General features: G+C 40.1%; 1 protein-coding gene across 4 annotated transcripts in view; it reads right to left on the bottom strand.

The window, feature by feature from the left end:
- Positions 1–19240, bottom strand: part of TSNARE1 (t-SNARE domain containing 1) — a 451421-nt gene that overhangs the window by 144456 nt on the left and 287725 nt on the right. For all 4 annotated transcript variants that reach the window (XM_084511163.1, XM_084511161.1, XM_084511162.1 and 1 more), the window contains exon 11: positions 18607–18689. In XM_084511163.1, coding sequence (XP_084367289.1) covers positions 18607–18689 — 83 coding nt within the window. The remainder of the gene's footprint in view (positions 1–18606; positions 18690–19240) is intronic.

Consider the following 19240-nt stretch of genomic DNA (forward strand, 5'->3'; position numbering starts at 1 on the left):
CAATTAAAGAACCTTATATTTCAATTAGGCTCTGTTTCAAGCTGCTTTACTCTAAGGCACTTTTCCCTCCAGTACCACCCTTTAACATACCAGATATGACACACAGTTTGCAGTGGTAATACAGTCTTTCTGTCCCACTTACTCTAGCAGGAATTAGGTTCTTTAATAACTTCCATAATTTGTGCCTAAAGAATTTAGAAATGCCAAACAGGGATACAAGTAGGATATGTCACAAGGCCAGATTTCTTTACTTAGTGTGGGACAGAAAACAACAGTGTTCTTCCATTTGAAGGTCACAAAGCAAGCAGAGGAATGATTTTTAGTGAATGAGAAACTGAGGTTGCATTTGGTTAGCTAAAAAGCATTGTGGATTTTGTGTATTTTCCTGCTTATGAAGAGAAGGGTTGTGTCTCCCCCTCTCCAGAACGTAGATTATTTTGTAGCATTATTTTCAAAATTCACTGTCAAGTTTTTGACTATGAAGAAATGAAGTAGAAGGATAGAGTGTGGAGGGGTCTCATGCCAACAGATACTAAAGACAAAATAAGCAGAAGAAAAGTAATGGAAAATGGAGGCTCTCCCCTGAAAACCTTTTACATCCCATACTCAGGCCAGCCCTGTAACCTTGGGTGTAGACTCCAGTTTTCCTTCTCCACATTCACGACACCTCAGCAGCTGATTCATCTTGGGCAACTGTACAAGGAGAGGAAATAACTCACCCTGGTTTAATCCTCTGTTCACTAAGACCTAGAAAACACCCCACCTGCACAGTAACCACCTCTTTCATTTATAATTCCATTTGGCACTCTGAATATTGTTTGGTAAAGGATGCCACACATTTTTCATGACTGTTGGAAGGCCTGGAAGCTCTTCAAATGCATCATTCTCTCAAATGTAAATGGGATTTCAAAAGCAAAACACTGACTTTCACAGTACCACCTCTGAACTCTACCTGAATATGGAGTAAACAACTGAAGAACTTCACTGAGTGAAAAACAGGAAATGTTGTTGATTGAGAATGTGAGAAAAATGCTTAAGTGATGAAATATCAAGGAACTTCCTTCTTCCTAAGTGCTTCAAGGAGTCACAATTTTGCCAGTGATTCATCGTGCTCATTCCTCAGTTAGAGGCAGATTTGAGTGTAAAAGCACAAGGGGAAGGCAGCTTTTCACCCTGAAAAGCAATTTTCTGTTTGGTTGCAGGGAAAAGAAAAAAAAAAAAAAAAAGGAAGGAAGAAAGAAAAGATTGAGAAGAGTGAGAAATAAAACTATGTACAAGTTCAGCCCAAGAGACCTTGCAGGCCTGGGAACAAAAAAAATTTAAATGAACCATTGATGCGCTCTGATGGAGAATGCTGTGAAGGAGAAATAATAATACAAACAAAAAAGAGTGAGATTGAATGGAAGGTTAGCTTTATGTCAAGAGCAGCATCTGCTGCTGTGTACACAGGACATGAATTACAAGGGTTACTGCATACTCAGTGCTTCTGGGTACCGGATGCTCACCAGCTGAGGTCACAAAGACAACTTCCCCACAGGGCAAGCTCTAGTCAAGGATGTGTACCATATGAACTTCACTTGATTTTCATGCATTTGTCCACAAAAGAGTATTATAAAAAAATAATTGAATATATTTGCTCATTTTAGGCAATCTGAAAGTGTTGACAGCTAAGCAGAGGAAGAGTCTGCTCAAATAAAGGAAGAGCTACTAATGCCAGGTGTCCCTCCTCCCCTCTCCTGGAGATGGCAGGGACGGCTAAACCTTTTAGGAAACAGCTTTTGATTTACAGAAACAACAGGGTAACAAATACAACATAATTGAATATGTTGAATTATGGATTCAATAATGCAGAGTAATGATTTAGGACCTGTGTAAGGTTATCCACCATACTGCTTTAATCTGCCCACATCTGTGCATCGACAACCAAATACTGTCCCCACAATGGCACTGTTCCAGCAATTTCTCACCAAAAACTCCAAATTTCCTGCATGCCACAGGACAATGTCCTATGCCACTATGCTGTTCTCTCTGCATCTTCTGCCTTCATATAAAACTAGTATGATGGACTCGTTTCTTCCTTACATCTTCTTGATCATCGAAAGGGCAGAAGTTGACTTGCTTTGAATGTAAAAAAGTTAGTTTGGAGGAGAGCACCCACAGTTATAGAAAGGTTTGGTAAACAAGATCTATCAGCAGATGAAAAGCTTTGGAAAAAAAATGGGAGAAAATAGGGCCATGGGAGACAGGTTAATTGCCTGTAAACAAATAAATAAATAAATGAGGCTTTTTTATTATTTAGTGAAGACAAACCAGGTAGTAATGGACTAATTTCATGGTAGGGAATATTTAATGCTTCACAAAACAAAAACAAAAAAACATTTTCAGTAAGCCTGTCAAGTAACTGATCAGACTGCCAGAAAGGAATGAAGAATAATTTTCACGGGGTGTATATAAAATTCTCATCTTTTTCTCTGAAACACAGAGAGAACAAAATCAAACTAGCAAAAATAGAAAGGGAATGATACCAGCTAATACATTTGGACCTTGCTGAACGTTTCCCTGCTACGGGTGACTTAGGGTCCTCCGAGATGTTGATGAGATGGGTGATGAGACAGGTGATGGGATTTGCAACACAGTCCTCCACTACTCAAAGTAGAAATAAATAAATAAATAAATAAATCTATATGAATAATTATAGGATGTGAGTAACACCTTTGACTTTTTCAGATCTCTTGGGCATAAGGTGGCCCAACACCACTTCTGTGGTTTAGTCTTAAGTAATGAGGATGTCTTAAGAAAACTATTTTCTGGATGCCTTATGAACACATCTGGACAATAAATCAGACTGAAAGGCTGGTTAAGGCTCTTTTCCTTTCTTGGGATTGAAATTAGATATTTTCAATGATTAAATCAATTATTAAAAGGATACTGAGAAAAATGCAACTGAAGAAAACTTTTATTTTGGTTAAAAGCTCTGTGTCTCACCTGCCAGTCATGTCCAGCATGGACAATCCACACCAACAGAGAAGTGGTACAAACATCCCACCACCAACCCTCTGTGGGGCATAGGCATCCATTTATACATTTCCTCCTGCAGCCTCCATTTCTCCAACAGTCGCTGTCAGTGGGGACATCAGCTCTGGGGACACTCATGTCCTGTGCTGTCACAGCAAAATTCAGCAGAGCTTAATCTATCTGCAACTTTTACCAGGTTGATATCTGATGGTGCTTTCAAGTACCAGTACACCAGTACATTTTGTTAGCAAGGTGACAAGATGGAACCAGCTCAGCTGTGGCAGGGTGCAAGGAAATTTACTCATGTTGTTGGGACCCTTAGTGAACATGCAGAGAGCACTGTGCGACAGAGGTTAAGCATGTTTTGGGTACTCCTGTCAGCTACTCAAGTACTTCTACATCATGATGTTGTCTGTTAAATAGTTCCAAAGTTATCCAGATTTTGCAGGCTTCACAGATGCTCTGATCCTTTCCAGGTGCAGCTCTGCCCCTGGTATATCCCTCCCCATCTTTCACCTTGCTCCTGGTGGGTTCAACCACATAACAGACTGGTGAATAACAAGGAGTCTTTTGGCTATCTCGGTGGGATGATCCAGGCTCAGACAGAAGTGTTGATTTGAATATGTTGTCGCTTCTCCTCTTCTTCTATTTAGTCATAGGCATCAAACTGAAATGACTGTGGAGTATGTTTGAAAATCCCTCCCTCTGTTATTTGGAGATAAGCAACTCAAAGGAATAGAAGCTCTAATATTTAAAATAATATTTAAAAAATAGGTGAAGAGACAGAAGGTCAGTGCACAGAGTCAAAGCCATGTCTTCCCTTCTACCTTCTGGTGACAAGTCCATCTTTTATTGGTTTCCATTGGTAGATCCGAAATGATCATTTTTTGCATTCTAAAAGTATTATGAGGACAGATGACTGACTTTTTTAGGAATTGGAACTGTATTTAGAAGACAGACTAGAAAAAAAAAAAAAGGAAACAACAACAAAAACAAACCAAACAAACCAACCAAACAAACAAACAGAAATGAAGTAGCTTGCCCTGCAAGTGTTTGTTTGTTTTTCACTGAAGAACCATCTGTGGATGGCTACACGGTGGTCAACATTTCATCCGCCTCTGCAAACAAAGCATGTCCAGCAGTATTTTATGATATGTTTGAGAACATTCATTCAACATCCTCTTTCTATTGTTCAATCCTAATTGGCTTTGGATGCTAAAACACAAGGGAGGCTGCAGTAGAGTAGTAAACCAGTACCCATGCTGCCTGTCGCTGAAGGCAATGCTGCTGAAGGACACTGGGGATACATGCTGCAGAAGTAATCTAATTCCTGGTAGCCACTGGATGTATATGGTAATGGTTATTGATGCAGCAGGCTGCTGTGCAACACACAGTGTGCCGTAGCCCGCAGACACCACAGGCATTTCACTACAGCTCTGCTCAGAAAGGCAACAGCCTGGGGACTGAGAAAGCAGAAAGTATCCCGCACTTGGTCGGGAAGCAGCAGTGTCAGATGGTGGGATGTATTCTGCTCTCCTCATACCAGATTACTTCTGGTATCCTATTTCCACGATGCTCTTCCCAGTGCACAACAATGACACCAAGAGCAGAATGTGACTTTGAGGCTCTTCCACTGCATGCTGGAAAGCACTCCAAGTGATTACAGAGAAATGTGAATTAAAACAATATAGGCCCTGATCCACTGGATTTTGTTTCTTACCTCCGTCTGCTACTCCGTGGTCTCATTTTATACTGCACAGATCAATCTGCTGCCTGGTTGTGGGCATGCTGCTCTCATTTCTAAATCCTTGGACTTTCAGGTCTGACTTTATTGCATGCTGTTGTACCACTGCTATATTTAAACCTTTCTAACATGCCATATGCAGAATTTAATGCCCCCCCTGCCAACACAATTTGGCTTTATGCAAGCAGTACCTGTATTCAGCATTCTTTTTCTCTCTGAGATAAATTTCCAGGTGGATACAGTAATATGTCATGTCTTCCCCCTGTCTGTCCTCCAGCAATTAATGACCATCACCTATGTGATCATGGTAGAAAAAGATTTGTTTCCTCATTTTACTTGGGATTAGTCTCTGTCAGAGCCTAGGGGTCCAACTAGTGCCTCAGTCACCTCTTCATGCTGCCTCTATTCTCTCTTCTTAGCATTGAAAAAACCCAACCCTTTCATATCAAATCAAGAACTCCTTTACAGCTATAAAAAAAGCAACAACAGTAGTAAAATAAGTGTGCAATAAATATCCTTGATGACCACACTGCAACTACTTCAAAGAGAGGGTGACAGCAGGGGGAGCTTGGAAGTGCCCTCACCAACAAGGGCTTGGTCTTACATCACCTGAGCATAGGCAGAACAGGTCCAGTGACAGTAACTGTGGTCAGCCAAGGGCAGAGTGACCTCCAGATGTGTCTGTACAAGTGAGGTGGGTCCAAAGCCAAGCTGGAAGGTCAAACCAGTGAGTTGGGTCAGGTTCTACATGGTACAGGGCCAAGCAGGCCAGACCTATGATGTAGCTCATGAAGAGACCAAGAGCAAGGGACTGAGCTTTAATGCATCTCCTGCACTAAATGATTTAATGCATCTTTCTTGCCACACTTTGTGATGTAGCTTTGTCAAGTTCTCCCAAAGAATGACCCAGGTCTCCAGAATCTTATGCCAAGAACCATTCCTCATGGACAACTTGGATGCTGTCACCTTCTTCTGGCATGGGAGACAATATAACTGCGAGGACACAACCTGCTGTTGGGGCCACAGGACAGCCCTTAGTCTTGTTTTATTGAGTAGTATAGATGTATTTCTTTCTGAATAGCATATAAGTTTTCCCTCTTCCTACAAACCCTCTTTATTTCCAACCCATTTGCTGGTCAAACATCGTTATCTGCTACTCTTCAAGGAAGGTGCCTTGCCAACCTAGCTCCCACACCCCTCACCTGTGTGGCTCAACAACATCATCCAAAGCACTACTGAAAACATAATCCCTAATCTTAATGACTCCTGTTTGTGTAAATTCTCTGTAGAACTAAAGGTGATTGCTAACTAAGGCCAGGACACTTGAGAGCCAGGCAGAAAATGTTTGGATGAGGCAAAGTGATTTCTGGGGTTTGTAACCAACCACCTCTCTAACCAAAGTTGACAGAAAATGCAGAGTCTCACCACTTCTGTCAAAACAAATCAGTGATTTTGGTCCCTAAAGAAGGTGCCTAACAGGAAAACACTTTTATTTATTTATTTTTGAAGGGAGGAGGGGGAGGAAGAGAAGATGAGAACACAAATCAAAGAATGATTCATGGCTGCAACATTTTCTGATTAGATAATGATGGTTTGTGATACAATATGAACATGTCCTGTTTACGTTGCACCTTGCCATGTGATCTGACAGGCAAGAGTAAAAGCAATTATGCAAACACCATCCCTGAAATATGTTTCACAAGATACTGTTACAGATATCCAGTGCTGGAGACTAAAATCTCCCCAGAAAGTATTTCATGTTCCTTAACGTTAGGTAGTTTTTTCTTAGTATCTACCCTGATTCTTTCCTGCTACAATTTAAGCCCATTACTTCTTGTTCTTTCCATCTGTAATAAACAAAAAAAAGCAATGATTATTCTTTTCCTCTTTGGAGCAGACTTTTATGTACCCATAGACTGTTATCAACCCCTCCATCTTGTCTTTTTTAGCCTAACCAACTTTCTTTTTTGTAATCTCTCCTCTGCAGCCAGGCTTGCAGGCCCTCAGGGCTCTCCTGCTGCTTTTCCACTCTTACTAACTGGCCTGAGCCTTGAAAGGAGTGCCACTGCTGAAGCCTTGCTGAAGCCTTTACCATCACTAACACTAAATGATTATTTACCTGAGAGATCACGTCTGTGTGGGTACTTGTAATCTGTCAATGTATCGTTTTCTGTCAGTCTTTAGAGAGTTTGCCCTATTATTTGATATGGTATGTTCAGTTATGTTACATGGCATTGTATTCCTTTTAGGTCAAAGGAACTAGAACTTATAGAAAAATCGATCATGGAATTTTTGATTATATTGGTGATAGCTGAAAACAGTCATTATTACATTCTTACACTCCTAAATAGTCAATAATAACCCTTTTATCTTTTAAAGACACAGCTGGGGAGAGGGTTAGGAAAAGTTTAGAGGCCATGAGAGGAATTCCAGATTCCTCCACTTAGAAAATATAAATTTACCTGCCTGAACTGTCCCCAGTACTACTTAATCAGCAAATATGACCTGACAGACAGAGCTTTCACTTTCATTACTGGAAAAGAGAAACATACCTTTGACATCAGTGGAAACCCTAAGTTACTACATCCTTGCACATGATTTTCTTTTCTTTAAACTCTTAAAAAAAAAAGTAAAAAAAAAGTGGGGGAAATGGAGAGTGGGAGAAGTATTTGCAGAACAGACTAATATGGATGTAATAAAATGTCTTCTGGGACAGATGCTGAAGAGTAAAGATAAATAAAAAAATGAGTCTGTTTTATTTTTTTATATGCTTCAGATATGTGTTAGAATAAGGCCTTCTACAGTATAAAAGAACTGATGCACACATTGTTTCTCATAAATGGACAGTACTATTGTCTATAAAAGAGAATGATACATTTTCCCTCACTAGGCCAAAAAAAAAAAAAAAAAAAAAAAAGCAAAAGTGTGGTTTCCACATTCAGATTTTCATACACTCCTGGGGAAACCAAAACTTAGTGGCAGGTTTTCATTTGGGTGAATGTCTGAAAGAAGCTTCTCCCCGTTCACCTAGAATGATAATGAGCCTTTTCAAGTGCAACCTCAGCCTCCTACATTTTTAGATTAGTTTAATTGCACTGAGATCACTGATGTGATTTTTCATGTGCACTGTTAATTGCAATCTAAGAATAAAGCCTGCAGAGCTTGTTGGCTAGTGATTTGTCTATTAAGAAATACAAACATTAATGATAAAATTGTTGGGCCTACTGAGACAGAACTGATAGCTGGCTTACCTGGCAGGACTGGCTGGGTTTACAGCTGCTCATCTGTATTTGGGCAATATATTGGACAGGGCTGTTTCCCAAAAATAATAATAATAATAATAATGGGGGAAGGATGGGATTGTCCATGAAAGAACTTTCTTCTTTAGCTAACAGGTGCAGATCTCACAAAAGCACTAGGAACTATTGAATACGTAGGACTGATGTCTCATCTGGCCATATAAATAGTTCTGGTTCTTCACAGGTTTTATAGCCTGAATCAATGGACTCAGCACACATTCCTCTCTTAGCCTGAATATATTGCAAAAATAGGAAGCAACTGCACCAAAACAAATTCAATATTAATTTCCTACAAAGTGCAAGGCCCAGCTGCATGTTTCCCAACTTAAGCCATTTTAGCAGCTTACAAAGATCTGGATCTCTCTCTCTGCAGTCTCTTTTGTTAACCAGGGGGTCCACAGGGAGTCTACATCCCAAACTTTGCTTTCCTGTTAGATGACAAAAATCCACAGCAAACTGTCTCTCTGTCATACAATCTGTGTCCAAAATATCTGCTTTACATTAAAGAAGATTAAAAATACATCTGAGCAGCTGATTTTCAGCTTAAAAGTTAAGCTCTGACTTTTATCTGCATTTTTTTAATAAAAAAGAGCCAATTAAAAGATTTTCACTTCAAATTTATCTCACTGGGAAGTCATGTTTGTTGGATTACGATCAGTAGCAAAGAAGTAACATCAACTCTGATGCTTTCCAATTATCAAGCACAATGAGAAAAAATGGCTTGCTTGATACTGCAGTCCAATAAAAATATGATGAATATTATTTAGCTCTAATCTTAAATTGTACTTTTTTTTTTTTTTTTTTTCCAGGTTTCTGTACAACTCAATGCATATGAATGGGGTGTCAGTGTTGGCAGTGGGGGGCTGCCATGGTGGTCTCGGTGGGAAGAGACCAGGAGCTGCCCTGTGCCAGACACACTAGGCTGGAATGCTGGTTCCAGCCTGCTAAACCTGACAGTTAAGCCAATTTTCCATCCTTTTGTTGTTGTTTTTCCTTTTTCCCCACTTAGTGAGTCCGTATCTCACCATGTTGGCTATCTGTGTCCACACCTGATGTGCTACGTATCTACACACATACATTCATGTCTAAGCAACTGCTGTACTCATGGAAGTATCCTTCAGAGTCCACCCCAGAGACTAGGGAGTGAATCAGTTTGATCCAACATAGGCATTTACTGGGGAATCAGATTAATATTTTTTCCATTAGCTGTTGATTGCACTGAATTGGCAGTTCAGTTGCCCACCCACAAGCGTCCAATTATCATTTGAGACAACCTCATTCTCTATGAATCTTCTAAATAAAGACAATCCTTATGTGATACTATGCTTTTCAAATGTTTTTCTGAAGTCCAGAAGTCAAGTCTTTCTCATCACCTTTGTCTAAGCAAATTCTTTATCCTCACAAAGAAAGACAGTCAATTACTTTTTCAAAGTAAAATGAAATGCCATTTTGTCCCAGTCTCTGCTGAACTTTATGCTTTTAATTCTTCATTTCAAAATGTCTTCAAGAGCTTTGTGTATTGCTGCAGTCGGGTTTAGTGAGACTATAATTCACTCTATTGTCTCCTTTTGAGCATAATTAACAACTCCTGGTTTCCAATTCTCATAGTGCCAGGCCATTTTATAACTTTACTACAAATGTATCGCAGCAGGTCTGTGACTTCTTTCAGGAATATGGAGAAGACCTTTAATGAAAGTGCTCTCAAGTTTTGCCAAAATGGAAATAAATGCAATTTCATTATCCCTAACTTCTTCTTTCTTACATATCATTTTCTCTTCATGATTGATATTATTGTTATTAAAAACAGTAGGGGAATAAACACTTACTTTCTCATCCACTTCTGACCATCTGAGACACCTCAGGTTTTCTGTAACATTTAAATATGACTAGCATAGGTGACTTGTGATTTTCAGTGGAAAAACAGTTTACTATAGTGGAAACAAGGACCACTGTCCCTATTAAAAAGATTAGCTGATAAACTGATGCTTATGTGAACCAAGTAAAACATCAAGGCACAGAAATCAGGTTAGAAGTCCCCATATTGGAATTCTACTTTTAATTTCAGTTTTTGTTTTCAAAACCAACATTGCATCTTTACTGATGTTGATTATCAAAACCTGATGAAGTACCTCAGGAATGATGGCATTTTTTGGATGGTGTCCCTGTGCCAGAAAGGAATCACTCAGAAGGGGCTACCCACTGAACAGCAAAAGGCTATGCTGCCCATACAGGAAGGTTTCCAGCAGAGGTTTCCAGCATGAGCACTGACCAAACCGAATCATTTTCCTACTTGATGAGATCTGACAAGATCACAGACCAGCATAACACTGCTCCAGGCTGTACAGCTGGGACTCAAACTGGGATACTTATTTTCTATTCCTGCTTTTCATCGGATGTCAGGTTAGGTATACATCTCCAGTGTTAAAATTTCCAACTTCCTGGTATTCCTAGATCCCTTAAATGGCATGTTGAATAGCATTTCTCAAAGATTTGACCTTTGGCAATGCAACTGGTTGTATATGCTGCCACTGGGCACAAGAATGACACTAAGTGTGGTTTTCCACTCGGTTACCAAGGATTTCCATTCACTCCTCAGTTAAATGAGACCATTAAGAGAAATGTAACTCGCTACTTTATGCTGCTGTAAGAGAGAGAAAATTGCTTTTTAACCTCTGATCCCGCAAAATGAAACTGTACCCTGGAAAGAGATTTTGTTAAACAAACGAAACAGAGCAACAAAAGACAGTATGCGATTTCCTTCTGCCGTCTCCAAACTGTCGCGGATCATATTTGTTCAGCTTTCACACACAAGACCCTTGCCTTCGAAATACCAAATCCAGATCCCTGTGTATAATGTAATGGATGTTCCTAAATCTTGACGTGATCCAGCCCCAGAGCTGGATAAGTACAAGGCCACTTGCTGTATGGTTGCTAAACACCACAGCGACTCACTCACCCTCTTACCAGCCAGAGCAGCTTCATCAGTGATGCCTCACTGCTAAACTTGCCCTCACTCCTTCTGCTGTATCTTTCCCTCCTCCTCTACTCTTTTTTTTTGTTTTGTTTTATCATTGAGAAAGCAGTGATTTCTGCTTAAATACAAAGTGAGCTCACAGGAACATTTTTTTTTTTTTCCTTCCAAAAATCCTCCTGGCCATGGTTTATAGTAAAAGAAAGATTAAACTACCACCTGGCTGAGTAAACTGTCTCTTTTTGATGGTACAAATGAAGGGATGTTCAGCTGTGATTATGAATAGCCTGAAAGATTTTACCTTCACATGCAAGAGCACCCAACTGCATGATATTCAAAGGCTCTAAACAAACCCTTTCCCACTTTCCCAATAAATATTTGATCACACGGATCCATTATTTACAGAAAAAGGATGGGTTTAAATAAATGTTATGGCTCAGACCTCACTGAGGTTAAGTTGCTGCATTCACGCAGATCATTTATCACTTGGACTGCCGCTGACTCGAACACCATTTCCTATAGTAAGCAGCTGCTTTGTAAATGGGCTGCATTAAAATAACAGTAAAACAAACAAACAAACAAACAGAAAACAAACAAGGAAAAAAAATGCACACAAACAGAAGTTGCTGCAAAATAAAACACTCTGAAATCTGAAACCCCAGCCCATCTTTAATGGGGAGTGAGTGGAGCAAAGGAAGCACAAGTTTCATCCCATCCACCTGCTGCTGCTACCTGTTCATCGAGGGAAGGTGAAGGGCGATGTGATGTGGCCTGCTGGCTACTCCTTGCATGCATTAAAAGAAGTGTGGCCGGCAGGTCAAGGGAGGTGATTCTCCCCCTCTACTCTGCCCTGGTCAGGCCTCACCTGGAGTACTGTGTCCAGTTCTGGGCTCCCTGATACAAAAAAGACAGGGATCTCCTGGAAAGAGGGGCCACAAAGATGATATGGGGCCTGGAGCATCTTCCTTACGAAGAAAGACTGAGAGACCTGGGTCTGTTCAGCCTTGAGAAGAGAAGACTAAGAGGGGATCATATCTATGTTTACAAATATCTTCAGTGTGGGAGACAGAGGGATTTGGCCAACCTCTTTTCAGTGGTTTGTGGGGACAGGACAAGGGGTAGTGGCCACAAAATGGAGCCCAGGCAGTTCTGCACCAACATGCGAAAGAAATTCTTCACAGTGAGGGTGACAGAGCACTGGGCCAGGTTGCCCAAGGAGGTTGTGGAGTCTCCTTCTCTGGAGATATTCAAGGCCTGTCTGGACGCTTACCTGGGCAGCCTGCTCTGGGGAACCTGCTTTGGCAGGGGGGTTGGACCCGATGGATCTCTTGAGGTCCCTTCCAACCCCTACAATTCTGTGATTCTGTGATTCTGTAACTGGACAAAGCACTGCCTTGGCCAGCCTTGCATGGCACATGGCATGACAAAAGGAGGCAAAAGCAGGAGCAGGCACTCAGCAAGGAGCTGCTCCAAGGCAACACAGACTACGTGAGGACACATCTGACAGATGAAACATCCCTATGTGGTAGGTTCTGCACAATCTGGGACAAGCAAATTAGTGGGATCATTAGAAGGGAATGGACTTTGGGGAAGCAGTGATGCTGGCAGGCAGGCATCAAACAGAAGGATGGAGGGACTGGGATTGACGGAGAACATGAAAAGATGTGGCTTAATGGGAGAAAGAAGGGGTGGAAGGAAAACAAATGGAGGAAAAATGGGAAACTCTGAAGTTGGAAAAATCATTTCTGAGTGAGTGGGAAGCTCAGAGGGGCACCACAGACCAAGAAACAGGAAGGGGCTGCAACTTGGGCATGTTTGCGAGCTTCAGCCAGTTTGGACAGGACTTTTCTACTAACTGGAGATCACAGCACAGATTTGTGAGGACTCTGGATGGCGGCAAAGTTTCCCTCTGCTGCTGAAGAGGGGATTAAGGCTTAGTCATGTAATTACACAGTCACTTCAGTATTGGCTTTTGCTTGGAGTCCTTACAGAGCTCTGAGCTCCTATGGCAGCTTTAATTCAGCTCCCATCACATTCACAGGCAAAACCTGACAGAAGAAAGAATAGCTTCATAATCCCCCAAATAAAACTTCCAAGTGCTAATTACATAAAGAAGCAGCAAACTCATCCATGCTTGCACTCTCAACAGACACAGCAAAGCAACAGTAATGTGAGGTTGATGGTTTACATTGCATCTTAGAGCTAGGGCTGGCTTGTCAGCACATCTTCGTCCTGATGCCTTACAAGACACTTCTTGTCCTAGATGAAGTAGATGTGAAGCTGCATTTTTGTACAGGTAGGGAAGATTCAGGGTCCAATCTCATTGCGTTGTGGTGCCAACTGGCCACAGTCCACAGTTTTAAAATGATTAGTTTTTAAATGATTTAATCACAGCGTAAGTCAGGATCTGAGGGCATACCCCATGGGACAAGGTAGAGAAAATCTGCATTATCACAGCATTTATAAATAGGAAGTCCTTTGAGAGGTTAGCATGCTAGGAAATTTAAAAGAATATAAAAATGTGATTTTGAAACTCAGTTCTTCTTTATTTTTTAAAGTACTGACGAGTTATTTGTGCGCAAGTTGAAGCCAGCCCTTTAATGGTGGTCCCCTGGCAATAAGACCTCTCTGCAAATGTCACAGATTTATGAGGCTTTTTCCTAAAGCTCCAGCCTTCAAAGTGCCCCTCTGTGTATCCCTGAAAGCCAGGCCCAGGAATTGCATCTTTACAGGAAAAAAACTCATTGTTCTTAGACTACACAAGTGGGTCACTGAACTGTTGCTTGCCTTTGCGATGCCAGTGAATCCAAATTAGCTTGACTTCCACGGAGGATATAGGGAAGGAAAGCAACCAGCATTAATCAGAGCGACACAAGCAGCTCTTCCAAAACAAATTAGCTTCAACAGTCAGCACACAGAGTCCTTCAGTCAGCGCGGCCAAGCTGAACTTAGGCCAAACTTCCCGTCAAAAAGAGTAACTGGTTTAATATGTATCCGCGGAGTCTGCGTTTGTTTCTTTTTCTTCCTCCCAATCCATCTGCAGGAAGCTATGAACAAACTGAGCGGAGCAAAACTGCTCATCTGACCACAGCCAGCTCCTCTGTGTGATGTTCATCACACGTAAGCTAATCTTAGAGGCAGGTACTGAGGCTTTTGGGTGTCTAGATCCCTCCCTTTTTTCCCGATAAAGAGAAAGGTGATTTACATGGGACTTATTTTCCGGGGAAATGTTTGCAAGGTAATTGCTAAAGTCTGGACTTTAGAGACAGAGAGGAGAAGAGGCATGTCCAGAGAGTCCATAGGACTTATGTTAGACATCTCTGTAAGACAAAACAAGACATGTAGGAAGCAATTCCTCTTCCCTGTTGGTTTAAAAGGAGTCCAGACAGCTACCTCAGACACACATGCCTCCACCAGAGGCATTTGTGTCTGGTCAGATAAATCCCTACCTTCCAGAGAGCAATTCACCCCATGTTACAGTTGGCATCTTAAGGCAGGTGGGATGAATCACCTCCTCTAGGGGGAGGCCAGTGACTTTTCAGGTGACAAACATTGACCATGGGTATTAAACGGCCAGGGTCACCATGTCTTCTTTAGGTCCGAGAGATGTGAGACCCTCACAGAAAAGAAAGGCACTGAAACAAGTCTACTGCCAGAGACTGCTTCTTCTGGATTATTTGCCAGACTTGTTTGTCTTTCAGTTGTTGTTTTTCTAACTTGACTTTTCTAGTGAAAAAAACAGGACAAAATTAACTAAAATTTTCAAGTTTCTGTGACCGGAAAGGGGTTTCATATGGAAACAGGCCTCTCTTCCTCTAATCCTGGTATCAATATCCAACAACGCATTTTGACCCTGCAAGTTGCTGGGGTCACCAGCTTACCTATTATCTCTAGTGAAAAAAAAAAGAAAAAAAAAGAAAAAGAAAAAAGAAAAAGAAAAAGAAAACAATTATTCTGTAATGATAATAATTTAAGATGAGAAAAATAAATCTGTTAAGAAATTAAAACGTATTTCTTCCAAAGCGCTGACAGCTCACACTAAGTATTTTATGCCTATGGGATGTCATACTTTTTTTTGTTTATGATTCATTACAAGTTCACCTATTACATACTCTCTTGCAGCAAAAATATAGCAAGCACATAGCACCCAATATAAATCAAGCATTGCTGAAATCAGCTCATATAAAATGATTTATAATGGCACGGAAATATTTATGGAAATAAAGTGATTATGATATAAGACATTTTTTTCTACATCATGGACAGGCATAAGCATTTAGTAATTATTATAAATTATAAATAGCAATTATTGCTATTTTTCTATAGCATCCACAGAATTTCTCTAGTATCTGAGCACCACACAGTCCTTAGTGAATTTGCCTGGTGAAGCAGGGAAGTGTTATTGTCAGGGGGTGAAGTCTACAGCTGAGAAAGACTACAGGCAATAACATGGCTTGTCAGTTATGGACTCTGGGACTTCCTATGGCATCTAAGGTCAGGAATATAATAAACAATTTAGATCATCTACTCCTCTGCCTGATCCTGCCTCATACAACAGTAGTAGTGAAGCAAGCTGCCCCAATAGGGCCACAGATTGGTTGGTGTCTTACCTCTGTGTGGTGACTGGTGAGGAGTTCCACCCACCCCATGACACAGACTGATGCAGGTGCTGGGGTTTTTATTATTTTATTTTATTTTATTTTATTTTATTTTATTTTATTTTATTTTATTTTGTTTTGTTTTGTTTTGTTTTGTTGTGTTTTGTTGTGTTTTGTTGTGTTTTGTTGTGTTTCGTTTCATTTCGTTTCACTTCATTTCACTTCATTTCATTTTATCTTTTTCTTCTTGGTGGAAGAGTTCAGACGGAGCACATGAAAATTCACATTGAATAGTAAAATGCTATTGCTAGCACCCACATCTCAAGAAGAGTGAGCCCCTTTCAAAATTCAAAATGCAGATGAACGAGCTCAGCAGGAAGATATTTATATTTGTTTAAATATCTCTATCATTGCATAAAACCTAAACGCCTCATTTTGAACAACTTAAAGAAAAGCTATTTACTGATGCTTTGTTATGTTAATGGATGGATTGGGACTGGTGCTCCAAGTGGTATTGTTGAAGTGACTGCACTTCATTATATGCAAACATTATGCTAAATAACCCATCACTTAGTCTTTATTCTTGGCAGAAATCCCTTCATTAAGGTCTACAGTAGGTCTTCAGCTTGACTGTTTCAGCTATGTTGACATTTCTGATTTCTCAATTTATGTATACATTTGTAAATATACTCACAAAAATATTACATGCACACAAACATACATTCATATACATATATACATATAAATAGGGATAAATAATAAAGGTATGTTAGCCATTCTGCATTTACAGGACAATCCCACTGTGCTAGAGGTCGTAGGTAACAGCCAAATGCATTAATGAATTGTTCATTTAAAAATAAATACTTTTTTTTTTTAAAGGAAGAAAGAAAAAGAAAAAAAAAAGAAAAAAAGAAAACTAATCAGTAAGATTTAAATACCAGTCCGTGCTTTTGATCTCTGAGCAGCACAGGGTGCAGGGAGCAGAAGAGGATTTAAAGGGTGTAAAGCCACAGCAGCTCCCTATAAAGCAGTTCACCACAAAGCTGTCCAGCTGCTCATTCTCTGAAATCTATCCTAGGTATTTCTGAAGCAACCAAAACTACACACACAACCTGGAATGATGACCTATACTTGCAATGCACTATCCATATGTATGGTAGTGGCACCAACATCAATTCCTAGAAAAGCTCTTGAGGGATGTGTGACCAGAACTTTCTTGTCACACTGTGGGAAAAAATGTCCTTTCAGATATAAAATGGGCGGGTATCGTGGCACAAAACACGGGAGACACTGTATACCATTTTACAAACCCCAGGCAGCTGGCCAGCAATCAAAATCACAAAACTTTCACCCATTTTCCAGTCCACATCTCACAAAAGAGGTGAAAGAGAAATCTGAGGTTGCACACCATGATCCTCATCCAGCAGTGTATAGGAATGTTACCTGTCCTCTACAGGAAACCTGAATTGCACATTTTATTTGTCACCAAAATTTATCTAAGCTAGTTTTTCTGTCCAGACTTGTTTCAAGGGCAAGGGAGAATCCAAAGTGTTTTCCAGTAAATACCAGTCAGTACACAACATCTCTTTATGCCCCTAGTAGTGGTTGACTTGCTAAGGGTGACTATATCTTCATCTCGGTCAACATATCTGAGGAATAAAGGACCTCCTAACTGGACAGGTTATTTCGGCAGCTCCCGCTGGCTGAAGGAAGCAGATCCTTTCCACTATGCTGAGTTCATTTTCTGCCTGACTACTCCTTGACCTTCTTAGCCAAAATTGTTATTAACTCATTTACAGCTTTGTGATCTGTTCTACTGTCAGTATTAAATTTATTCTTGTCTTATATTAGACTTCGCGCAATAAAAATGCAAGAGTCTATTTTCAAGGCAAATGCAGGATTAAATGCATGGTGACACATATTATCTTGAATATATATGACTTTAAAACCAAAATGTTGCTGAAGACCACACCTAGTTTCCATAATATCAAAGCTCTCCAAAAATTGTTCTTATTACCCACAATTTACAAGGTACATTTCACCAGGAAATGAGTTGTAGATAATTTTAAAATCACATTACTCCATTTCAGTGGAGTAAAATGCTTATGGTTCCTTCTCCTTCATGCTGGAGCTTTGTCCTAGACCTTCAGAATTCATTGTGTCAAAGGACCAAGGAGGCAGCACTAGGTACTCACATGCATCTCAGCAACATTTTGTCATAACAAGTCTCTAGATACCTGAAAATCACCTTGATATTCAACAAATCAATTTATGATTGAGGAAAAGAAAGAAACCATAGCAACTTTTGTTCTGTCAAACTAATGCAAGCAATAATTTTTTTTCTTTGTTTGATTCTTTTTTTCCCCTTCCTCAATCCCTATAAATTGAATCCCTGTAAATATAACCATCAACTAGGTCTTCTGGTCAAGCTATTTTCAAACAAGATAAATGTTTTGTGTGTGTGTGTATTTTATTCTTGCTCCAGTGAAGGAAAATTAGGAAAACAAAACAAAAACAACCCTCTGGTTGCCTTTAAAAAGTGCTGAACGCCATTCCCGTAACCATTATTCACCAGCCACATCATGTCTTTTGGCAATTCTGTTGTTTTTGAAAAGTGCCGTTGCCTGACTATAGGGAAACACTCCAATAAGAAGCACATATACCCTGAAATGATGCACTTTTTATAACATCTTTCCAAGAACAACAGTAGCTAATTGTTGAGTTTCCTACTGGGAAATGGCTCTTTAATATGCAGATCTCTAAATGACTCCTCTAATGCAAATTGCCAATGCTACAGTAATTTAATATATATATAAACACATAAAAGTTTAGCTCTTACTTAGAATATGCTTTATCATCTTTCCAGGTAGCACAAATCCGACGCAGCCCATGTGCCATGTGGTTCACAGTCGTCAAGTGTTCTCTTTATTTTAAATACTATTACTGAATGTATCCGTAGGGTTTTTTAGACCCACTTACTTGGTGCTGACTGGCTTTTGCCAACTGCTCATTGGCTGATTCTACATTAGAAGATGCCGTCTCAATGTTGGCTTCAATACTATCTGCAAATTAAGATAATAGAAGATAATTAGAGGGTACAAGCCTAAAACAAAAACTTTATACCAACAGCAATTCAGCAGTTTACTCATGGACATAAAGAGACAAGCAGCTTCTTGTTTGCAAGTCATTGCATTAGAAAGAAATAGGAATTGTACCCCCTTTTGATGAATGAAGGCACCAAAACCCATCAGTTACAGGCAGTACGACTGACAGCTCTCCACGTGTCCCCAGATAAGACGGAGGTTAGCATCTCATCCCACTCCCACTGAAACCAATGGAAAGATTGATAGCACATTCGAGCAAAATCAGCTGAACACTGGCAAATTCACCAGATTAGAGTTAAATTACAGAAGTGACATATCAGATTGTATTCAAATTTATCTCATAATTACAGCTCAGTGATAAGGTTCATCTAAGCGTGGGCTATTGACTGTACTCCAGTGTCTGTATTTGAGCAAGTCCCCTCTTATGTTATCACAGTCAACAGAGAGCAAGTCCACAGGGTGTGATTCATCCCAGTACAGTAGCTAACTGCTGCTGATCAGATCAGACA

Source organism: Aythya ferina (genome assembly GCF_964211825.1).
Source record: "Aythya ferina genome assembly, chromosome: 2".
Taxonomy (NCBI): domain Eukaryota; kingdom Metazoa; phylum Chordata; class Aves; order Anseriformes; family Anatidae; genus Aythya; species Aythya ferina.